The sequence below is a fragment of the Hoplias malabaricus genome, chromosome 6, assembly GCF_029633855.1.
Source record: "Hoplias malabaricus isolate fHopMal1 chromosome 6, fHopMal1.hap1, whole genome shotgun sequence".
NCBI lineage: Eukaryota > Metazoa > Chordata > Actinopteri > Characiformes > Erythrinidae > Hoplias > Hoplias malabaricus.
The window spans coordinates 49595743-49621717 of record NC_089805.1 but is presented as its reverse complement, the minus strand read 5'-3'; the positions used below and the strand labels follow the sequence as shown (position 1 = coordinate 49621717).

Below are 25975 nucleotides of genomic sequence, written 5' to 3'. Positions count from 1 at the left end.
AAGGTCATCATATACAACACCAGAAATACTGCACTAATGATAAGGTCATCACATACAACATCAGAAATACCGCACTAATGATAAGGTCATCATATACAACACCAGAAATACTACACTAATGATAAGGTCATCATATACAACACCAGAAATACTACACTAATGATAAGGTCATCACATACAACATCAGAAATACCGCACTAATGATAAGGTCATCAAATATAACACCAGAAATACCACACTAATGATAAGGTCATCACATACAACACCAGAAATACTGCACTAATGATAAGGTCATCATATATAACACCAGAAATACCGCACTAATGATAAGGTCATCATATACAACACCAGAAATACTACACTAATGATAAGGTCATCACATACAACACCAGAAATACTACACTAATGATAAGGTCATCATATACAACTCCAGAAATACCGCACTAATGATGAGGTCATCATATACAACACCAGAAATACGGCACTAATGATAAGGTCATCATATACAACACCAGACATACTGCACTAATGATAAGGTCATCATATATAACACCAGAAATACCGCACTAATGATAAGGTCATCATATACAACACCAGAAATACCGCACTAATGATAAGGTCATCACATACAACACCAGAAATACTGCACTAATGATAAGGTCATCATATACAACACCAGAAATACCGCACTAATGATAAGGTCATCATATATAACACCAGAAATACCGCACTAATGATAAGGTCATCATATATAACACCAGAAATACCACACTAATGATAAGGTCATCACATACAACACCAGAAATACTGCACTAATGATAAGGTCATCATATATAACACCAGAAATACCGCACTAATGATAAGGTCATCATATACAACACCAGAAATACTACACTAATGATAAGGTCATCACATACAACACCAGAAATACTACACTAATGATAAGGTCATCATATATAACACCAGAAATACCGCACTAATGATAAGGTCATCACATACAACACCAGAAATACCACACTAATGATAAGGTCATCACATACAACACCAGAAATACCGCACTAATGATAAGGTCATCACATACAACACCAGAAATACCGCACTAATGATAAGGTCATCAAATATAACACCAGAAATACCGCACTAATGATACGGTCATCATATATAACACCAGAAATACTACACTAATGATAAGGTCATCATATATAACACCAGAAATACTACACTAATGATAAGGTCATCATATATAACACCAGAAATACTACACTAATGATAAGGTCATCACATATAACACCAGAAATACTGCACTAATGATAAGGTCATCACATATAACACCAGAAATACCGCACTAATGATACGGTCATCATATATAACACCAGAAATACTACACTAATGATAAGGTCATCATATATAACACCAGAAATACTACACTAATGATAAGCTCATCATATATAACACCAGAAATACTGCACTAATGATAAGGTCATCACATATAACACCACAAATACTGCACTAATGATATGGTCATGATATATAACACCAGAAATACCGCACTAATGATACAGTCATTATATATAACACCAGAAATACTGCACTAATGATAAGGTCATCATATACAACACCAGAAATACTGCACTAATGATAAGGTCATCATATATAACACCAGAAATACCGCACTAATTATATGGTCATTATATACAACATCAGAAATACTGCACTAATGATACAGTCATCATATACAACACCAGAAATACTGCAGTAATGATAAGGTCATCATATACAACACCAGAAATACTGCACTAATGATATGGTCAATATATACAACATCAGAAATACTGCACTAATTATACAGTCATCATAATTTAACACCAGAAATACTGCTCTAATGATACGGTCATCATATACAACACCAGAAATTCCGCACTAATGATAAGGTCATCATATATAACACCAGAAATACCGCACTAATGATACCATCGGAATAGTTGGTGTTATTATTATTATTTTTACACTTATACATTGCCTTCCTAGATACCCAAGTACGCTTTACAATCAACACCGTTCAGAATGCCATTCCATTCAACACACACTGGTGAGAAGTGGCAGCCAAACATTCACAGTATACTCTCGACCAGGAACCACCTTCCACCTGGAGGACTGCATCCGGCACCCAGGACAAAGCGCCAATCCATATCTGGGCACACACACATACATAGAGACATTCACACACCAGGACAGTTATTACAGAAACCAATTCACCCTACGCCCATGTTTTTGGACTGTGGAAGGAAACCAAAGATCCTGGAGGAAACCCAAACAAACACAGGGAGTACATGGAAGCTCCACCCAGATGGCACTTGAACCCAAGATCCCAGCGCTGGGAGGTGAAGGTGCTCACCACTAAGCCACCGTGCCACCATGCCATGACGTGAAATAGTGGTGCAATAGTGGTGTGTTCTCCAGACACACGGCGACCTTGAACTGAATGTTACTTAGTGCTCTTAGTTTTGTTTTCATAGTTGCAAAGTATTGTGTGTGCTACTTCTGCAATTCTGAGCTTTCTTTTTCTGAAATATGTTTGTGATTTTCTCACTTTTTGTCTGTTACTCTTTTGTTTGTTTGTTTGTCTTCTTTTTGTACATGTTTGTCTCGCTGCACTGATTTTCAGGTTTTGTAATATTTCTGGTTTTGACCTCTCTTCAAGTATTGTGCTTAATAAACCTGCAGCTAATTCTTTTATCACATTAACAGATTCTTAAACCATGTATGAATGAATAGTAGTTACTGCTAACTCTAATAACGCGGAATACTAAACAGTACAAATAATTTAGTTTATTTATAACGGTTCTAAGAACTGAAATGGGTTATTACTTACAGCCTCAAATACACACAACAGTTGATAATATAAAGACTGCTTGGGTTATTACTTGGTTTTAGGCAGAACGTGACAAAATGTATGCATATATATATATAACAGTCGATAGAGTGTAGAGGAAAGGCAAATGTTTATAAAGAAGCACATGTCTAAAGATAGAAGCTACAAAGAAGTAAAGAAAAAGCATGAACTGAGAAACTGTAAACAATTTCACTAAATGTTTGATGAACACAAATTATTATATCTGTTTATTTTATGTTATTAAACCTTAGTCTAATGGTGAATAGAAGGCCTTTGATTTGTGTGTTAAGAGCTGGTTAGAAAACAACAAAATATAATATGTCTTATTGTCAGGACATAACAGAAAGCTGACAGTCGCGGAATACAGTAAATAGTCCTTTTAATGTCGTTATCCAAAAGAGTAATCACAAGGCAGGCAAAGTTCAAAAACAGGAGCAAACAGTACCTCAGAGGATGGGCAAAAACCGTAGTCAAAAACAGGCAGAGTTCAAAAACCAAAGAATACAAACAGTACCAAAAGGGACAAGGCAGGAGACGTAAACCGGGAACACAGGCAGGAAGTAGGCAACAAGAAACCGTCAGACAGAATACAAGAGAAACCGTTGTATGCATGGGTGAACCAAAGCAACACTCGGCAGAGACCAGTTCACTGAAATGGGTTTAAATAGGGAGACAAACAGGTGTGTGTAATTAGAATTCTGGTGAGGGAGACCGGTGGGTAGTCATGTGACTGACGGGTGCATTCTGGGAATTGGAGTCCTGAGATGTAGGCGTGACACTTATAACATATTGTACTTGTTTTTTTTTTTTTTTTTCAGAGCAGTTTAAAGTAGTTGGACCACGTGCTCCTCTTGTGGTTGAAGTTGATAAAGACCTGGTTCTGCCCTGTTCTCTCCAACCCCTCATCAGTGCTGTGGATAAGACAGTGGAGTGGATAAGATTAGATCTGCCTCAAGCCAACAGACTGGTGCATCTGTATGAAGATCTTAGAGACAGGAATGAGCAGCAGTTGGAGTCGTACAAAGGGAGGACAGCTCTGTTTATAGAAGAGCTGTGGAAAGGGAACACATCACTGAAACTGTCTTCAGTCCGATCTTCTGATGAAGGACTGTACCAATGTTTTGTTGAGGACCCATCAACATCCTCATATGATGACATCATTCTGTATGTAGAAGTTAAGGGTAAGAACAATCACTACATCAGTTTTTTTTATCATTATTCATGGATTAATTAATCATCAGCTTTGTCATTTTTTGTCAGAAAGATGTTTTTGCTGGATGCTGTAATCATTAAATCCATATTTTTTAATTAAATACAGCATTTTAGAGATGATTGACCTATTCTCAAACTATCACTCGAACTGTGTTTATCCTGCTGTAAAAGTTACATGGTCTGTGTTTCAGAAAATCCTTTTGCTGCCTGGAAGATTGTCATCATCTGCTTTTCACTTTTCTCCATTCCATTAGTGTTGTTTACAGTGTGGAACATAAAAGGTAACATTTTAATGAATAATGTTTAAATATAAACACTGTATGAATTATAGTTTCCATATTTGGATCCACCTGTGGATGAATAGAAGATATACTGATGTGTAATTTCAGGATTCTTAGAGACAGCATTATATGACAGCCTAGAATATATTTCATTAGTGTTAGACACACAGTGAAAGCCTAAACGTGTTCAGATGAATCATAAGTACAACCCAACAGTATGTTTGGATTATAGAAACATACAGTAGGAGAAACATCTATTCAATACATCAACATTTTTATTAAACATTTTTGTAGCTAATTCCATAAAATCTAAACAAGACATTGATATCAGTTCAATACAATGACACATTGTCACGACCGCGTGGACTGACTGAGGCGGACACATGCAATAACACAGCAGAATTTATTGTAACAAAATACAGGGTGGGCCATTTATATGGATACACCTTAATAAAATGGGAATGGTTGGTGATATTAACTTCCTGATGGGGCACATAGTATATGAGAGGTGGGGGAATTTTCAAGATGGGTGGTGACCATGGTGGCCATTTTGAAGTCTCTGAAGTTTCTGACCACTTATAAAATGTGTTCAAAGTGCTGCCCCTTTTGTTGGATTGTCCATGCAACCCTCTTCTCCCACTCAAAAATCTCCACAACACTGACTTTACAGGAGAAGGAAACAAGCTTTTTAACTCTCAGATTTCTATTGGTCATTCATCATGAGATTTTCACACAGTGTGAGGGACAGCTGCTGTGTTCAGATGATGTAGTAAACTAAACATCCAAAAAGATACAGTACATGGTTTTTATTAAACAGCAACAGTATAAAAATATAAGTAACCCACAAGCACTGGACACTTTAAATGTCTTTTAAGAAAAACAGTGGATTGTTCAGAAAGTTACAGTCACTTAGTGTCTCCCCCTCTCTCTCTCTAACTCCAGACAGACGCTCTAAAAAGCAGCTGTCTCCTGCAGAGTGCTCAGTCATAGCCTTCCTCCGTCTCCATTCAGAGAAAGTGAGGAAGGAGCTGAACCTGAACAAATACAGCACATCAGAAGAGGGTTATCAGAGACTCATCCCAGCGATCTCTAACTGCAGAACAGCTCAGTGAGTCTCACCTACATGTCATTAACTAATGGAGACACAAAATCTGATATTTTCAGGGCTGTGTGAACATGTCGAATCAGATTTGAGTCACTTTCATATGTGGTCCTAGATCAGACACGTATCTGATTCATTTGCATGTGACATGAATGTGAATGGTCAGGTTGAATTTTTCTCCCTCTATACATGTGCCTAGGGCTCATTATAGTAATGTGAATGTAGAATATTGGTGATATATGAGTCTGAGGAAGGAGGAGGTGGTCAGTGATTCTGTGAAAGGTAAAAGTAGGTGTAGAGATAATTTGAGATAAAACATGGCCAACATTGAATGGCCAAGCATGTTACTGTAGGTGAGACAAGGCCAGGATCTTGTACAGGGCACACAGGGTCAGGGGCTGGATCAGGGCAACACCAGGAGAGCAGCAGGAACAGGGCGTCTTGAAGCATGAGAGAGATAGGAGAAAGAAAACCAGACAAGGGGGAAAATAAAGGGGTTTATAGGTTAATGGTAAAGCAGGGGCAAAGTTGTCCTGCAAAGAAAGCTTCCACAGGTCAGGCAAAAGAGAGAGAGAGAGAGAGAGAGAGAGAGAGAGAGAGAGAGAGAGAGAGAAGCAGTCTGGTTAGCTGACAGGGTTAATGAGTAGTGATGATATGAAAACCAGCTCGAACACCAATAGAGAAGGAGTAACCTGAGAGTGAATGATTAACCAAAAGCTTGTTTGAAAAGGTAGGTTTTTAATCTAGATTTAAAGATTGAGAGTGTGTCTGAGCCCCGAACAGTAACCGGAGGCTATTCCAGAGTTGAGGAGCTTTGTGAGAAAAGGCTCTTCCTCCTGCAGTGTTTTTCTTAAAGCGAGGAACTAAGAGTAGATGGGCATCCTGTGAACGAAGTGTACGTGACGGGCGATAAGGTATGAGAAGTTCAGTAAGATACTGCGGGCCTAAACCATTTAGAGATTTATAAGCTAAGAGGAGTATTTTATGTGAAATTTTACAGGTAGCCAGTGTAGGGACGAGAGCATTTTGAACTAACTGAAGCTTGCGTAACGCTTTGCACGAGCTCCCTGCCAGGAGCGCATTGCAGTAGTCTAGACGTGAAGTTATAAAAGCATGCACTAGTTTCTCTGCATCTTTTAAGGATTTTGGCAATATTGCGTAGGTGGAAGGCGGCGGTTTTGACTGTATTGGATGTGTGGGTATCAAATGTGAGAGTCGAATCAAAGGCTACCCCTAAGTTTTTAATGATGGCATTGTGTTTTACTGTTGAATTATCAAGATTAATAGCAGCATTTCTGAGTGAATGTATCTGAGTATCTGTACCTAGTAACAAGACCTCAGTTTTATCAGAATTTAACATGAGAAAATTTTTGCATCATCCAGTCTTTAATTTCAGTTAGACATTCTGTTATTTTACGTAGACAAGCAACATCATTAGGTTTGGCTGAAATATACAGTTGTGTGTCATCAGCATAACAGTGGAATTGAATCCCATGCTTACGGATTAGTCTACCCAGTGGCAGCATGTAGAGTGTGAACAATACAGGGCCAAGCACTGACCCTTGTGGAACACCATATTTAACTAAAGTATGATTAGAGGATTTATTATTCAGATAAACAAATTCATAATGGTCAGAAAAATAGGATTTTTTTATAACCAGATCCTTTTATTCCTACCAGATATTCCTTCCTTCATCACTGTCAGCTAAACCTGTATGATCTGTAAAGACGTTAAAATTCTCGCTGAAGAGATCTATCTGTTAATAAAATATAATTAATAAATCCACATTCATTAAGTAACTGTCTGACCACATCCGAAACAAAAAGAAATTAACAAACAGCGGCCCTTTAGCTACTGGAAGTTGCTCTGAATAACAAGCTCTATTACGAAGATGACTATTTGCTGAGTGAAAGTTCTTTAGACTTTTTTAAAAATGTGTTATTTACTATTGAATTATTTAGTTCATATATTTTAATTACTATTTAATTACTTTTAATTAAAGTTCAGCAATGTCAGATGCTTTACACACACTTTACATGTTTTCAGGAGCAGGTTTAAATGTTGTTCTTACCTACGAATATTTTGAGAGTACAAGCACATTATTGAATCCTGACATTTTTACGAAAAGTGATTTACAAAGAATTTCCGTTTTGTTCTGCTCACGTTTCATGAATGAGCCCCATTGTGATCTTTGCTTTCTCCTTCTCTAATGAGGGGGATATTCATGCCTGAACATATTAAAAATATTACAAAATATTTTTTATCAACTGAGATGACATTTACCCAAATCCCGCAGTTTGCGGGGTAAAAGCACAACTTGTGTTCTCAGCTTTATAACTTATGAATGCCTGAGGGCATCTGTGTGCCCTGCATACCATTAGAAACTCATTTATTTTGTCTGAAAGAGGCACTGAAAAAAATGAATAGCAAAATCCTATATAAGTAGAGTTCAAGGGGTTAAACTTTTATTCAAACAGGTTAGTCCCATTGAGATCAGTGATCTCCTTTACAAGTGAGACCTGGCTAAAAATGGCACCAACACACAGTTACAACAAATAATCCACACAAAAATTTATTCAGACAAATATATCTTGTATAAATCATCGATGCAACGACAATCTGGACTCAATAGACTTCACCATAGCCTTAAAGCTGTTCAATGGTACAATGTTCTACAACAGCCTGTGGCATGGGTCTACATTTAAAACACACACACACAGTGTGGGCAAAACCATAACACTAATAACATTTCTATAATATCACCTTGTTGTTCTATTTTCCAGATGTAGTGTAAAAAAATAAACTATACACAGAACTTTTGAAACCAGAAAACTAAAGTAAACCTAATGTTTCTATTTGTACATGCTGCAGCTGAGAAGACTTGTTCTGTTCATGTCTATCTGTGGGTTTACAGCATGGTGTAAGAAGCTGTAAGAGTAGAACTCAGAGGAAGAGAGTAAACTGAACCTGGATCAGTAACTCTGTACTGTCTGTGTCAGTTTTAATCACAGTGTTTGCTCTCTGTTGTAGATTTGCTGGCTGTAAACTCTCTGAACAGTCCATCACTACTTTGACTGCAGCTCTACAATCAGAAAACTGCTCTCTGAGAGAACTGGACCTTAGTAACAATTATCTGCAGGATTCAGGAGTGGAGAAGATCTCTGAAGGACTGAAGAGTCCACACTGTAAACTGGAGACTCTCAAGTCAGTGTTAAAGCTTATTTTGTGGAATTATAGCAACATAGAAATATAAATATGCTGTCTTCCACTGAGGGGTTTGTAAGTTGTATTTATTCTTAATTTTTCAGATTTGCAGTGTGTAAAATACATAATTCGTCCTGTGAAACACTGAGCTCAGCTCTACAGTCAGAAAACTGCTCTCTGAGAGAACTGGACCTCAGTAACAATTACCTGCAGGATTCAGGAGTGGAGAAGATCTCTGCTGCACTGAAGAGTCCACATTGTAAACTGGAGACTCTCAGGTCAGTGTTAATATTAACTATAACTTTATACCAACACAATGTACAATATAGATTTCTAATTTTATGCACAAAATTAAACTAAACCATTCTCCACTGATGGGAAAGATTTGCTGTATCTATTCTTCCATTGGCAGACTTACTATGAATCAGCTTTCTAATGCATCCTGTGATACACTGAGCTCAGCTCTACAATCAGAAAACTGCTCTCTGAGAGAACTGGACCTCAGTAACAATGACCTGAGGGATTCAGGAGTGGAGAAGATCTCTGCTGCACTGAAGAGTCCACACTGTAAACTGGAGACTCTCAGGTCAGTGATACAGTTTATTTTGTGGAATGATGGACATTAAAAACTGTACAGAAATATAAATTAACCATTTTTCACAGTGGGGTTTTAATCTGTTGTATTTATTCTCCCTTTGCAGACTTGCTGTGTGTAAAATACCTAATACATCCTGTGATATACTGAGCTCAGCTCTACAGTCAGGAAACTGCTCACTGAGAGAACTGGACCTCAGTAAAAATGACTTGCAGGATTCAGGAGTGGAGAAGATCTCTGCTGCATTGAAGAGTCCACACTGTAAACTGGAGACTCTCAGGTATTTATTATGAATTTAGTATTGAGTGTAAAAACAGAAGTTATATATTTCTATATAAACTCTATAAAATCACTGACTAAATCCAGTTTGAATTGGACACCTATCTATGCTGTGTTTCTGTCCCTAAGGGTGACTGTGTCTCTTTCTGTAAATAATATCTCACACTAATCATTAATAATGTACCAGTCTGGTCCTCTGCTATAAACACTCCACTTTTGTTCAACAGTTAAAGGAAATATCTATGAGTGTGGGGAAATGCTGTTCTCTCTGGTTTGGTTATATGAGAAGCTCCACATTTTTAAAGGTGGAACAATGTGTTTGAGGATAAAAAAAATATTTGTATGTGATTAAAATGTAACTTGTCTGTAAGTTTAATTCACTGTTTGACTTTGGAAAATTCACCTAAGGGATGACGTGCGCTAACTGGGTCACGTGGTGTTGGTGGCAGTAATGGTTTGTAATATCACCTGTTCACTTGTTAGGTGAGAGGAAGTGAGTGGGTGATGGGGGAAGCCTACTTTTTGCTGACCGTCCAAAACACTGTAGCCTTGGCCGATGTGAACATTTTTTTTGCCTGTGAACTGCTTGAATTGGATTTTATACCGTTGTTAATTGTGGATGTCTGTGGACTGATTCATTGATTCTTTTAATGTTTGAATGTTGAAGATTTGATATAAAATAAAGCAACATCAACTGAAGCTTGGACTGGTGTTTGAACAGCAGAACGCGTCGGGCATTAGTTTCCCCTATTCAGCTTCTCGGCGACTCTGAAGTCTATTGAAGTCACCAAACATTTAGATTTATATCACTTTCACTCTGTGTTTGTTTTCATGCAGTTTCATGCTCTCCTGAATTTAGAGTTAGTTCCATCTGCAGAAAAAATAAGTCGTTGTGTAGTTGGTGTGTCAGTATTTTAGTGCTGTATCTGTATGTAGGAGTAAATTGCTGTAGCTGGTATGTGTCAGTTTTTGGTGCTGTAACTGTATGTAGGAGTAGATGGCTATAGCTTGTGTCTGTCAGTATTTCAGTGCTGTAACAGTATGTAGGAGCAAATGGCTATAGCTGGTGTGTGTCAGTATTTTGGTGCTGTATCTATATGTAGGAGTAAACGGCTGTAGCTGGTGTCTGTCATTTTTTTGAAGCTGTAACTTTATGTAGGAGTAGATGGATATAGCTGGTGTCTGTCAGTATTTCAGTACTGTAACTGTATGTAGGACTAAATGGCTGTAGCTGGGGTGTGTCAGTATTTCAGTGTGTAACTGTATGCAGGAGTAAACAGCTGCAGCTGGTGTGTGTCAGTATTTCGGTGCTGTATCTCTATTGGGAGTAAATGGCTGTAGCTGGTGTGTGTCAGTATTTCGGTGCTGTAACTGTATGTAGGAGTAAACGGCTGCAGCTGGGGTGTGTCAGTATTTCAGTGCTGTAACTGTATGTAGGAGTAAATGGTTGTAGCTGGTGTGTGTCAGTATTTCTGTACTGTAACTGTATGTAGGAGTAAATTGCTGTAGCTGGTGTGTGTCAGTATTTCGGTGCTGTAACTGTATGTAGGAGTAAACGGCTGTAGCTGGTGTGTGTCAGTATTTCGGTGCTGTAACTGTATGGAGGACTAAACGGCTGTAGATGGTGTGTGTCAGTATTTCAGTACTGTAACTGTATGTAGAAGTAAACGGTTGTAGCTGGTGTGTGTCAGTATTTCTGTACTGTAACTGGTTGTAGGAGTAAACGGCTGTAGCTGGTGTCTGTCAGTATTTCAGTGCTGTTACTGTATGTAGGAGTAAATGGCTGTAGCTGGTGTGTGTCAGTATTTCAGTGCTGTAACTGTATGTAGGAGTAAATTGCTGTAGCTGGTGTGTGTCAGTATTTCGGTGCTGTAACTGTATGTAGGAGTAAACGGCTGTAGCTGGTGTGTGTCAGTATTTCAGTGCTGTAACTGTATGGAGGAGTAAACGGCTGTAGATGGTGTGTGTCAGTATTTCAGTGCTGTAACTGTATGGAGGAGTAAACGGCTGTAGATGGTGTGTGTCAGTATTTCAGTGCTGTAACTGTATGTAGGAGTAAACGGCTGTAGATGGTGTGTGTCAGTATTTCTGTACTGTAACTGTATGTAGGAGTAAATTGCTGTAGCTGGTGTGTGTCAGTATTTCGGTGCTGTAACTGTATGTAGACGTAAATGGTTGTAGCTGGTGTGTGTCAGTATTTCTGTACTGTAACGGTATGTAGACGTAAATTGCTGTAGCTGGTGTGTGTCAGTATTTCAGTGCTGTAACTGTATGGAGGAGTAAACGGCTGTAGCTGGTGTGTGTCAGTATTTCGGTGCTGTAACTGTATGTAGGAGTAAACGGCTGTAGATGGTGTGTATCAGTATTTCAGTACTGTAACTGTATGTAGAAGTAAACGGTTGTAGCTGGTGTGTGTCAGTATTTCTGTACTGTAACTGTATGGAGGAGTAAACGGCTGTAGATGGTGTGTGTCAGTATTTCGGTGCTGTAACTGTATGGAGGAGTAAACGGCTGTAGATGGTGTGTATCAGTATTTCAGTACTGTAACTGTATGTAGAAGTAAACGGTTGTAGCTGGTGTGTGTCAGTATTTCTGTACTGTAACTGGTTGTAGGAGTAAACGGCTGTAGCTGGTGTCTGTCAGTATTTCAGTGCTGTTACTGTATGTAGGAGTAAATGGTTGTAGCTGGTGTGTGTCAGTATTTCTGTACTGTAACTGTATGTAGGATGAACAGCCATCATGATGGTGCTATTGAATGATTGTTAGTAAGAAATCTATTCTGCTGAAGGTCATTTTGTTGCTCTTCTCCCTGTAACTCTGAATGTAAACAGGAACATTTGATAATCAAATATTGCCATATAACATTAAATATGAATACATACATTGAGTTACATGATTCACAGAGATTAATTTGTCCATAAAACCAATGAATTATACTGAATATGGTTTCAATAAAGTTTTATAAAGTTTATTATTACTTCAGACTTCATAGTAACTCATTTATCGTTAAGGTGGATTAAAAAATCTCAGGCTCATTCCAGTCTAATACCAATGTGATCTGTATATTTAGGATTTAATTCTCAGTTCTGAAATATGATTCATAAATATTTCCATGGAAATTTCTTGGTAACTGCACAGATCCTGAACATTGTGGGTTTATTATTATTTTTAAACCCAGAGTTTACAAATAAAGCTTGGAACCTAAACATTCTGCAGTTTAACATTATACACCACTGTTTTAGCCAGTGTTCATTACATTTAACAGACTGAACAGCCTCTTCTCTTACGTGAATCAGAATTATCTTGTAAAATATTTCCTCTGGTTTCAGACTGGCTCTGTGTGATTTGAGGGAGAAGTCTTGTGAAAATCTGGGGTCCGCTTTACAATCAGAGACCTGCTCTCTGAGAGAACTGGACCTCAGTAAAAATGACCTGCAGGATTCAGGGGTGAAGAAGCTCTCTGAAGGACTAAAGCATCGACAATGTAAACTAGAGAAACTCAGGTAAATATTTGTTCCTGAATGGAAAATGTTCAGCTGTTAAACTCAGTGCTTCTCTGAAATTCTGTTAATTTCAAAACAAAGATGTTTGTTTCCAGTGATCTGGGCTGTCTGTCAAATTGATGATGTTTTAACTTGTTAATGAACGTCTACACACCACTCATCTAGATACAGCTGTTTTCTTAAACTATTTTTTGTCATTTATAACAGACTCTATTTTATCCCTAGACCTTTGTCAGAATCATCATCAGAATCATGTCAGAATTTCTTTCTCCTGCATTTAAACTTTTCAGGAATTCAAACATACTTCTGACAATAAAAAATAGCATGTTGTCATTTTAGATGAATTTATATCAAATACATTTAAGTGAAACAAGCAGAAAAGTTCCTTTTATTCTGGCGGTGTTTGAAAATAGCTGGCTTTTGTCTGTTTGTGAATTATTTACTTCAATTATCTCTCTGTTTTCCTCTTTTCTGCAGATTGTCTTGGTGTATGATTACTGAGAAAGGCTGTTCCTTTCTGGCTTCAGCACTGAAATCAAAGCTTGCCACTCTGAAAGAACTGGATCTGACATACAATCATCCAGGAGAGTCTGGAGAGAGACTGCTCTCTGATCCACACTGCAGAATACGAACACTCAGGTATGGAAAGAGAGATAGAAATAGTGAATTAGAGAGAAACTTTGATATGTTAAAAGTTATTGCTGAGAAAAAAGAATCAACAGTGAAACAGTAACACCACACCATGCACAGACACAACCCCGCCCCCCACACCCTATTAACACCCAAAATATTGGTGAACAGATACAACCTTCAAGAGCTTGGCCCAGGATCTTAAAGAATGAACCTGTCTTGGACAGTCAGAGAAAGAATGGAAAACTGTATTAGGATACATGAGAAAATACAACCTGGCCAAATAGCAGAGATACATTTAGATACAAATTCATAGGCAGGCATTGAAGGAGCTTCCAATGGAGGACACCAGAGTGCCTGGGTAAACAGCTGTTGTACAAGAGCTCCCTAAAACCTGTGGTTATGTGCTGTAAAGTAATCTATGATATCGTTAAAACTGTGTATTATAAATCACCAAATTACCCGAGTATTGACAACTCAAGCCAAATCTAAAATTTGCAGTCTTCATAGAACAGCATCAGCTTGGATTAACCCCAGGCTTCATACAATGGCACAAACAAAATCCCAGGAGGGATGAAGGCCCTCAGAATATGTTGTTCCACTTATGATAAAGTGTCCAGGATGATCAGACGGTGTCTGTATTAGACTAGGCTTGTAGGTGACAAAATATATCATTTACAAGTATCTCTTACGTACACTACATGTATTTTTCATGTCCACATCTGAGTGAAATTTACTGATGCTAAATCACAGCTTAGGAATTACTCTATTAAAGAAACTGGTAGGATATCACATGTAGTTCCAGCTGAAAAACATTATAGAATGACTGTTTAATGCAAAGGGAGGGGTTTAAAAGTCCAAATACTCGTTAAATACATAAAAAAAATTTTTACTTTTGCAGAAAATTGTTTTTCGCAGGTGGTCTTAGCTTAGCACAGCCCAACAGTGCATACTCACAAAGGTGTTGATGACAAAAAAAAATATTTTCTGAGAGAGCAAATTTCAGCAACTGCTGCTGGAGGAACAGAAAAATTGTAAAATAAACAAAATAAGATGGTTCTACACTGTTTAGAAGCACAGCTGGCCAACTAACAGGCATGTGTGGTTCAGCACATAGATGATTTTTCAGCGAACTGAGGCTCAAAATCACACACATTTAGAAATAAAGCCTTATGGCTGTGAACACAGAGTCGAGTGAAGGCTACTGGGCCCATGTTTGTTCCCCTCCCATTCTCAGAGTGTGACATTACCAGTCAGTGAGTTCTTAGAGCACCCCCTCCCTGTGGCTCTCTTAAATGCACATGAATGAGCATTATGGCCTCATACTTAAACAGAACAGAAATTTGGCACATCATTTTTAGGTACCATCCACATTTTTAAATACAGCGGTATACCGTATTACCATTATAACAAGATATCTTCTATAAACGATCTTCCACCAGACAACCCACTTGTACTTTCCACTTCGGACATCAGTTGCATGCTGAGCAAAGTGAATGCACGAAAGGCAGTTGGCCCTGATGGTGTACCTGGCTGTGTGCTAAGAGCTTGTGCTGTGGAACTCACGGGTGTCTTCACTCACATCTTTAATTTTTCGCTTGCCCAGGCAGCTGTACCATCCATCTTTAAGTCTGCCACCATTGTGCCTGTGCCTAAGCCCTGTGCTGCTTTAGACTTAAATGACTTTCGACCTGTTGCACTCACCCCAATAATTTCCAAGTGCTTTGAAAGACTAGTTCTTTCTCACTTGAAATCCTGCCTGCCTGCTACGCTGGACCCACACCAGTTTGCTTATCGTAGTAGCAGATCCACTGAGGACACTATCTCAACAGCACTACACACTGCACTAACCCACCTGGACTGTCAGAACACAGTGATTCCGTCTATGCTGATATCCAAACTCAACCAACTGGGCATCAGCACATCACTCTGCCACTGGATTTTAAACTTCCTGTCTAACAGACACCAATCTGTTAGATTAGGCAGCCTTCATTCATCAACCATCACCTTGAACACTGGCGTTCCACAAGGTTGTGTTCTGAGCCCGATTCTGTACTCTCTCTTCACCCATGACTGTGTACCTGCCTATGGTTCAAACACCATAGTCAAATTTGCAGATGACACCACGGTGATAAGCTTGATTACAGATAATAATGAAACAGCCTACCGGGATGAAGTACAGCATCTGTCCTTGTGGTGCCATAACAATAACCTGGTACTAAACACGCTCAAAACAAAGGAGATCATCTTGGACTTCAGACGGACTAGGAACCAAGCTCACGCCCCCATTTACATCAACGGAACTGCAGTGGATCAGGTGTCCAATTTCAAGTTTCTTGGTCTCCACATTTCCAGTGATCTCACCTGGTGAGAGTCTGAAGAAAGCACACTTGTCTCCCAGGATACTGGTGAACTTTTACCGCTGTACCATCGAGAACATACACAGCAAGCAGCGTGTCCCCCCTCAGCGTGTAGTGTGTCCCCCTCACTGTGCAGCAGGTTTTGATCGCCTGACGATGGGTCTGTATGCATGAATTAGCATAACAGACATGTGATCTGAGTGTCCGAGGTGGGGGCGGGGCTCTGACCTGTACGCGTCTGGAACGTTTGTGTAAACAAGATCCAGCGTGTTCACTCCTCTCGTAGCAAAGTTCACATTCTGCTGGAATTTAGGGAACACTTTCTTGAGATTTGCATGATTAAAATCTCCAGCAACAATAAACAGTCCATCCGGGTGTGTGTTTTGGAAATCACTTATGGCTTTGTATAATTCCCACAGCGCTTGTTTTGTGTTTGCATCGGGAGGAATATAGTTTGCGATTATGTAAATAACGATGAATTCTCAATGTAAATAAAAAGGTCTACATCTCACAGCCACGAACTCCACTAACGGTGAACAATAAGCAGAGACCAGCACAGAGTTCTTACACCATTCAGCGTTGATATAGACACATAATCCACCACTGCGAGTCTTACCGTATAGCGCCTCACACCGCTTGCGTCGTCTCCTTCCCCGGCCACCGGCATCAGGAAACGTCGAGGCTTCAGGGCCTGGCCTCCGAAGCAAGCAGAGGTTCCGCAGCGTCTCCTGGAGGTCATCGCTGATACTGTATATTTCCTGTTTGCGATATTGAAGCAGTGTCTGGCGGTGATATATACGTACTGCAGGTGTTCCTGCGTCCATATATTATAAATAAAATGAAAAAAATTACGTTTTGTAAACAAAAGCCTGCTTGGTTCCGGATCGGCCGCTGCACGCATGTTGCACGCGCGCACCGCCAGCTCCAACCCTCAGTGTGCAGTGTGCCCCCCCTTAGTGTGCAGTGTGTCCCCCCCAGTGTGCAGTGTGTCCCCCTCAGTGTGCAGTGTGTCCCCCCTCAGTGTGCAGTGTGTCCCCCAGGTCTCCATGGTCTCCCTCTGGGGGTGGTCCCACAATATCAGCCTGAGTGCTGTTAGCTAGAGAAATGCCCCCCTCACCTTCACGTCCCTGAGGGTCCAGAGACAAACACTCAGAGCTGGACTTAGTGGACACACAGGACACGTCCAGCCTCTGTGTCTTCACTTCACACCCAGGAGGATCATTTTAATGTGTCCCTCTACTTTTCCATTCCAGCATCCCCTCTGAAAGCTCTTAAGGAATAAAGGGGACATTAGGACGACCTCCTTCCTCCGTCTGGACAAAGACCAGCACAAACTCATCAGGACACCAGTCCATCACAGGACACGAATCTGATTATTCTTTATTACTTCTGTATCATCACACTCTGTCCTCTGTGTGTGTGTGTGTGTGTGTGTGTTCGTTTCAGGACAGAGAATTCAGGGGAGAAGTGGATTAAACCCAGTCAGAGAAAATGTAAGTCTCTCTCTCATTCTCTCCTCTGTCTTTTTTCCCTGTTGAACTCTCTCTCTCTCTCTGATTTTTCTACCCCCCCACCCACCCATGTGCCCCCCTCTGTGTGCAGTGTGTCCTCCCTCAGTGTTCAGTGTGTCCCCCCTCAGTCTGCAGTGTGTCTCCCTCAGCGTGCAGTGTTCCCTCAGCGTGCAGTGTGTCCCCCTCAGTCTGCAGTGTGTCCCCCTCAGTCTGCAGTGTGTCCTCCCTCAGCGTGCAGTGTGTCCCCCCTCAGTCTGCAGTGTGTCTCCCTCAGCATGCAGTGTTCCCTCAGCGTGCAGTGTGTCCCCCTCAGCGTGTAGTGTGTCCCCCTCAGTCTGCAGTGTGTCCTCCCTCAGCGTGCAGTGTGTCCCCCCTCAGTCTGCAGTGTGTCTCCCTCAGCATGCAGTGTTCCCTCAGCGTGCAGTGTGTCCCCCTCAGCATGCAGTGTTCCCTCAGCGTGCAGTGTGTCCCCCTCAGCGTGCAGTGTTCCCTCAGTCTGCAGTGTGTCTCCCTCAGCATGCAGTGTTCCCTCAGCGTGCAGTGTGTCCCCCTCAGCATGCAGTGTTCCCTCAGCGTGCAGTGTGTCCCCCTCAGCGTGCAGTGTTCCCTCAGTCTGCAGTGTGTCTCCCTCAGCATGCAGTGTTCCCTCAGCGTGCAGTGTGTCCCCCTCAGCGTGCAGTGTTCCCTCAGCGTGCAGTGTGTCCCCCTCAGTCTGCAGTGTGTCCCCCTCAGTCTGCAGTGTGTCCTCCCTCAGCGTGCAGTGTGTCCCCCCTCAGTCTGCAGTGTGTCTCCCTCAGCATGCAGTGTTCCCTCAGCGTGCAGTGTGTCCCCCTCAGCGTGCAGTGTTCCCTCAGCGTGCAGTGTGTCCCCCACAGCGTGCAGTGTTCCCTCAGCGTGCAGTGTGTCCCCCTCAGTCTGCAGTGTGTCCCCCTCAGCTTGCAGTGTTCCCTCAGTGTGCAGTGTGTCCCCCCTCAGTGTGCAGTGTGTCCCCTTCAGTCTGCAGTGTGTCCTCCCTCAGCGTGCAGTGTGTCCCCCCTCAGTCTGCAGTGTGTCTCCCTCAGCATGCAGTGTTCCCTCAGCGTGCAATGTGTCCCCCTCAGTCTGCAGTGTGTCCCCCTCAGCGTGCAGTGTGTCTCCCTCAGCGTGCAGTGTGTCTCCCTCAGCGTGAAGTTTTATTTAATTCACTTAAAAAAATCATCAAAAATAAAAATTTAATCAGCAGCCATTAATTAAATGTAAGGTTTATTCCACAATGTGAACAAACAGAGCCAGAGATTTCCATTTGCAGTTCACTGTATAAAGCCTCCACTGATCAGAGCAAACTTGAACATTTACACTTGTGTTACTTTACACGCTGCATCCGTTCTTCTGTAAGCAGCCTAAAGAAGACAGAAAGACCATGTTTTATTGGTGAAAAGGCCATAAAAATGTGTACATAGTGCAACTGTGAAAATCTCTGTTGGACGTGAATGTAGAGTCCCTCGTAACTACAGCTCTGACAGTTAATGATCTTCCAGAAATCACCTCTATCTCTGTCTGAATGGCTCTTATAATTTGATCTAAACACTGATAATAAAGACAGTCTGCTGTCATATGACCTTCTATCACTAACGTTTACTTCATTTTAATGAAACAGGAGTTTATCTTTGGACCATTTCTGTTGGTGAAACTGAAACAGACACAAGCTGATGTTTACAATCAAACAAACAACAAAGGAATTAAAACAAAACAAAGATTCATATCAGATTCCGATCCAGGACTTATTTCCATTTTCCGTCCCTGAAATTCCATTCCCAAATCTGGAGGGTTCCTGCTCAGGCAGTGAATAAACTAGAGGCTTTATCATCATTTAATTTCACAGAACACCCTTCAAATCTGTAACAGACACCATTTAGAGTCTTGAAGTGTATCTGAATGTGCTCAGAATCTGATGAAAACCACAGAAACATGTCGGCGTTGTTCTGATTTGTGAAAATAATGTAAATGTTAGTGACTGTAAACTGAAGAGTTCATGAGTCTGTTGTAAACTTGTCTTCTGACGGTTTCTAAATGAAGAGAGGAGACCAGTCTGGATTTAATGCTGTTTACTGAGCGCTCTAGTTCCAGAATGAAGTCTGATCTGGAATATGGTCTGGTCTCAGACTGATCTGAGGGTCTGTGAGAGACACACATCTTTATTCCCCATTCTGCACCTTACACATGGACTGATCATTATCTACTAGAACAGAAACAGGACCTGAAAACAGGAAGAACTGTCCTAACACATCATGGGGCGCTGTCGTAAAACAAGCCCTAAACAACCAGGCCATGAACATCCTCTGAGCTCCTGGTGCACTGTGGTGAAATGAACCATGTTTGTCTCACAGACTGAGCTCATCAGATGAGGTGAGTTTAGGGAGAGTGTGACCCTCCAAACCAGTCCAAACGCCAGGAGAAATGGTACAATTCATATAAAGGAAATCACAATTTACAACAGTCCCAGGACTTTTTCCTCTTTAAACTTGTGTCTCCAGGGGAAGAAATCTAAGCTTTGAAACATGTTTATTGACTTGATTATTGTTTGTGGAGCTGGTGGCCGCCGAATAAAACCGTTTGAGTCTCTCTCGTGGGGTCTGGGTCCGTTAGGAGCTGAAAACATAAGCGTTTCTCTGAAGCAGGGGTCTGTGTTTGTCCCGCCTCCATCTCCATAACTCTGCTCCTGATTGGTCTACAGACTTGATTGACGTGTCGTTGAAAGCCGAGAGCCTAAGCTCCATGACGCTGTGAGAGCTCCACGGGGTCATATTTTAATTCTTATTTGGAGTTGTGTACTATTTATTGGGGACTGTTTGTTTCGGTCAGTCCTCCTGACACCAACATGAGGATTACTCCCGAACGGTTTGACGGAGAGACTCAGACTGGTCTGGTTTTGAAGGAGACACACTGAGGAGAGTCTGTGTTTCTCTTTGTTTGTGTGAGGCTTCGAGGCGCTGCGGGTTTGTTTTTGTGAAAAAGATCTGAAGTGTGTGATAACTGTATTGTTTCGGGGTTAATTCCGTAGTCCTACATTGTAGACTATAATGACTTATATCCTCGTGATCCTGAGAGTCTGACCGTTCCAGTGGTGTATGATGTAAACATTGACTCAAATATGGAGCAGTGAAAACTCTGAATATCTGTACTGTCACTAATACATTTACATTACTCTCCTGGAAAGGTGTATTTGGAGCAGAAACACTGATTTATCGAGTGGAGTTCTATATAAAAGGCAGAGTTTAATCTTTAATGTGGTCTCTGTCGATGTTGGAGCTGTAACACCTGAGATACACTGACGGATATAACACTGAGTGGTTTATTACCCGCCGGCGGACAGGGGGCGGTATAAGAGTGAACCTCTCTGTACAGACTCTACAGGCGCAGGTCTGATGTGGGGTTTTTAGGAGCTGCTGTTTCTCTCTCGGTAAACACAGCTCACACTGCGCTATAAAGATGGGGCCTTTCTTGCTCTTGAAGCTGAAGTGGTCCTTAAACACGGCCAGGGTTCATTTCCTTCCAGAGGAACTCAGAATTGGACGGGGTTTCTCACTCAGCGGGGTCTGCACCGGTGAAGGACTTGTCCGTCTCCATATTTCCTGTGATTTTAGCGGGAGTTTTCTCTCCAGACCCTCAGTAACCAGTGGAACAGGGAAATCAAATCAATCAAATCAAATGTATTTGTATAGCGCCTTTTACAACTGACGTTGTCACAAAGCAGTTTCACAGTTTCAAAACAGAACATTTAAATCAAAGCCCAATGCGAGCAGCCGAAGGCGACAGTGGCAAGGAAAAACTCCCTCGAGGCTGGAGGAAGAAACCTTGGGAGGAACCAAGACTCAGGCAAAGACATCCTTCCACTCCAAACAAGAGAAATTGTGAGCACATCATCCGGGTTTACCCTGATTCCCCATGTCCATGAGTTCCTGAAATGACAACCTTAAACTAGACAGAGGTTAGTTGCCAAAGGCTAAACTGAACAAGTGTGTTTTGAGCCTAGACTTAAACATAGTGACTGTGTCTGCGTCCCGAACACTAGCTGGAAGATTGTTCCAGAGCTGAAGGGCTTTGTAGGAGAAAGCTTTACCCCCCGCTGAAGTCTTATGAATTCTGGGTACTAGTAAGAGGCCGGCGCCCTGAGATCTGAGTAATCTTGGTGGTTCATAGTGTGTGATGAGGTCTTGCAAGTATTCAGGGGCGAGACCATGTAAGGATTTATACGTGAGTAAAAGAATTTTGTAATCAATACGGAATTTAACTGGAAGCCAGTGAAGGGCCGATAAGACTGGGCTGATATGATCAAATTTTCTAGTTTTAGTGAGGACCCTGGCTGCAGCATTTTGAATTAACTGGAGTTTACTCAAGTTTCTGCTGGAGCATCCTGATAAAAGTGCATTGCAGTAATCTAATGTTGATGTAATAAAAGCGTGAACTAATTTTTCCGCATCTGGGAGGGATAAGGAATTTCTTAACTTAGCGAGGTTCCGAAGATGTAGGAAAGCTGTTTTTGTAATGTTACCTATATGCTGATCAAATGATAGATCTGAATCAATTATAACACCCAGATTTTTAGCTGATGAGCTCGGGAGAACAGGGAAGTCAAAATTATGTATTAAGTCTGATACCTTATTTATAGCAGGTTTTGGACCTAGAAGGAGAACCTCGGTTTTGTCGCTGTTTAGCAGAAGGAAATTGTATGACATCCAATGCTTCACTTCTTTAACACAGTCCTCCATTTTCTTTAGTGTAGGTTTGTCTTCTGGTTTGGCTGATATGTATAACTGTGTGTCATCTGCATAACTGTGGAAGGTAATGCCATGCCTGCTAATAACTCTGCCCAGTGGCAGCATGTATAATATGAATAGTAAAGGTCCTAAAATGGAGCCTTGGGGAACTCCAAATCTCATTTTTGTATGAGTAGAAGAAACATTATTTACGTTTACAAACTGATAGCGATCTGTGAGGTAAGACTTAAACCATGATAGGGCTGTTCCTGTTATTCCAACCATGTTTTTTAATCTTTCTAGCAGAATAGTATGATCAATTGTATCGAAAGCTGCACTGAGGTCTAGTAGAACTAGCATGGATACGCAGCCTCGATCAGAGGCGAGAAGAAGGTCGTTTGTCTTAACTAAAGCTGTTTCGGTGCTATGGTGTGGCCTAAAACCAGATTGAAATTTTTCATATATGTTATTTTTATGCAAGTATGACTTAAGTTGTTGGGCCACAACTTTTTCTAAGATCTTAGATATGAAGGGAAGGTTAGAGATGGGTCTGTAATTGGATAGTACACTAGGATCAAGATTCGGTTTTTTGATCAGGGGTTTAAGAACTGCTAGTTTAAATGCTTTGGGTATGTGACCCAGTCTAAGGGACGAATTTATGATTGTTAAAAGGGGATTGATTATGACTGGTAATACTTCTTTAAATAGTTTTGTTGGTATTGCATCATGGTGCAGGTCGTACAATTTGACGAGTTGATGATTTTCTCCAGTTCTAGCTGTGGTAGTGGGTCAAAGTCCTCTAGTCTTTCTTCTATGTTTTGTTCTATATCATCCACACCAGATGACAGACAGGCTGGATTTAGTCATATGGTATTTATTGTTTGTCTAATATTTTCAATCTTGTTGTTAAAAAAAGTCCATAAAAGCATTGCTGGTGTGAATGGCTGGGATCTGTGGATCAGTAGCTGCCCGATTGTTTGTAAGTTTAGAGATTACATTAAAGAGTGCTCTAGGATTGTGTTTATTATTTTCAATCAGTGAGGACAGATGTGCTGAACGTGCATTGACGAGTGCCCTTCTATATTGGATAAGGCTGTCTTTCCAGGCACAGTGAAATACTTCCAGTTTAGTCGACCGCCATTTCCGCTCTAATTTCCTTACGGTTTGTTTTAGGGTGAGTGTTTCTTCATTATACCAGGGAGCGAGTTTTTTCTGTTGTAGCTTTTTACGCTTAAGCGGTGCTACACTATCTAAAGTTGATCGAAGAGTGTTATCTAAGTAGTCCGTTAGTCTGTCCAGCTCCAGTGGGTCTGCTGGACTACTGACTGAGGTCAATAAATCAGTGATGTTTTCAGTAAATTTAGGGGCTGTAGATGGGGTTAGTGAGCGCTTTAGATAGTAATGTGGGCATGTACATTTTTTAATATCTAAACTCAGTTCATATAAAATTAGGTAGTGGTCTGAGACCGTGGAAGACTGAGGGAGAATATTTAGGTTTTTTATGTTCGTGCCCAGGGTCAAAACCAAGTCTAGTGTGTGATTACAATAATGAGTAGGACCTGATACATTTTGTGTGAAACCAACAGAATCTATGATTGGATGTGAACGCCTTTTTTAGGGGATCATCACTTTTCTCAAAATGAATGTTAAAGTCTCCTACAATTATTAACTTATCACACGACACTGCTAAATTAGCAGCTAGTTCACCAAATTCTTTTATAAATTCTGAAAAGGGCCCTGGTGGTCTATAAATGTTTAATAAGGAGATAGTGTTCTTATTTGTGGCGGGGTTAATTATGTTAATGTACATAATTTCGAAGGAAGTACAGTTGTAACCATGTTTTTGGTTAATAATTAAATTATTTTTGTAAATTATACATAATCCACCCCCTTTGCCTGTCAGTCTGGGGCTGTGTACATATTTATAGCCTGTAGGAGTGGCTTGATTTAGTGCTAAATATTCATCATTTCTGACCCAAGTTTCACTAAGGCATAAAACATCAAGTTTCTGATCCATTATTATTTCATGTATAATGACTGCTTTAGAGTTAAGTGCTCTTATATTGAGTAGGCCAAACTTTAGGTCTGAGGGGATGATACTACCCTCTGTTTCTGAGGGTTTAATAGTGATTAGGTTATTGGGGCACGCTGTTTGATATTTTCTGGGTTTATATTTGATTCGGGGGACAGACACAGTCTTAAAACTGTAACAAATTTTTATATTTCTTAAAGTAAGCTTTGTAGATATACCCTTACTATGGGCAAACAAATGGCCATTATCTGTAAGTGTATCCTTAAAATCACTTACCTGTTCGCTGTGTAATCTACTTGCCTGGTTTGTGCTGGTGGGTGGGGTTAGTCAAGCCTGGCGAAGAACATCCTCGATGTTCCCAGAGAGAACTGCAGAACCTAGACGACTAGGGTGAAGCCGGCGGTAGAGGGCAGTACGTTCCCGAAAACACTCCCAGTGGTCGACGTAGTCCACGCCGACAGTGCCACACCAAACCCGGAGCCAGGAGTGGAGTGCGAAGAGCCTGCTGTACGCCTCACATCCTCGTCTGTAGGTGGGTAGGGGGCCGGAGACGACGATCCTGTCGGCCGGAAAGTCCTGCAGTGGCTCTCTCTCAAACTCCTCTGTGGGAGAAATGGAAACATGGGAATAACTTAAGGTCAGATTAGAAAACCTAGTTAAATAATACACACTTGTGAAAATAAGATCAGTAAATGGTACAGAATTATGACTTTTATTAATTTTATTGTAGAAATAATGTATTTTTGTAAATGAACTCACAGCAGCCGGTAAAACCTATAAAACACAAACAGAGTGTGTTCTGGAACACAAAATACATTAGTCATTCGGCCCAGATCCGGAACCGGACCCTATCCAGAACCGTCAGAATAAGCTCATGAACGGACCTCTCTCTCTTTGTTCTTTATGATTGTTGTATATATTTACAAACATTATACAGAGACTTTTATTGTGTTTTTAAGGACCTATAAATTATTGAAAATAAAATCTGACACATTTATAGTTTTGACTTTTTACTAAAACTCTTCCAACACAAAAGAGAAGTGATTCTGTGGTGATCCACATCAATAAAGAAATAAATGAATGAAGAAAGAAGCAGACACATGGGCTGTGAATATAGAAAGTGTTGGTGCTGTCTTTAAATATTAATTAATCCAGAGTTCGGAAGACTATTTCTTAACTCAATAACACAGTTCTGCTTTACTCTCTGTAACAGTCTGAGGGATGTATTCATCTGGTTGTTTTCAATGGAGAAAAACCATTAACCATTTTAAATAAAATAAAACTGTGTAATTCACTACATTCAGACAGAGAATTAAAGTTTATTCAGTTATGTTCTCTGTCTATATTCATACAAAACGTATAAAACATAAGAGGAACAGTTACAGTAGAAGTACAGTATTAACGATGTGCACAGTGAAAATTATGGTCTGTAACCCATCCTACTGTCTGCTAGACTCATCTGCTACTCCACACCGTGCCGTCTTTTCATGTGTGTCTCCAGGTTCCTCGTGCTACTGATGTATTTTACAGCCCCACGGCATTGTTTGCAGACTGTGTGTGTCTCCAGGTTCGTTGTGCTACTGATGTATTTTACAGCCCCACGGCATTGTTTTGCAGACTGTGTGTGTCTTGACGA

The 25975-nt window shown here is 40.7% G+C and overlaps 1 protein-coding gene across 6 annotated transcripts in view; it reads left to right on the top strand.

The window, feature by feature from the left end:
• LOC136700423 (ribonuclease inhibitor-like) overlaps positions 1–25975 on the top strand; it is a 64863-nt gene that overhangs the window by 24213 nt on the left and 14675 nt on the right. For 4 of the 6 annotated variants that reach the window (XM_066675766.1, XM_066675767.1, XM_066675769.1 and 1 more), the window contains exons 3-12: positions 3712–4074; positions 4297–4386; positions 5329–5494; positions 8520–8693; positions 8798–8971; positions 9106–9279; positions 9395–9568; positions 12897–13070; positions 13548–13709; positions 17507–17553. In XM_066675766.1, coding sequence (XP_066531863.1) covers positions 3712–4074; positions 4297–4386; positions 5329–5494; positions 8520–8693; positions 8798–8971; positions 9106–9279; positions 9395–9568; positions 12897–13070; positions 13548–13709; positions 17507–17553 — 1698 coding nt within the window. Of the gene's footprint in view, positions 1–3711; positions 4075–4296; positions 4387–5328; positions 5495–8519; positions 8694–8797; positions 8972–9105; positions 9280–9394; positions 9569–12896; positions 13071–13547; positions 13710–17506; positions 17554–25840; positions 25974–25975 lie in introns of those variants that run through there. The other 2 variants (XM_066675772.1, XM_066675770.1) reach the window with 2 other exon arrangements.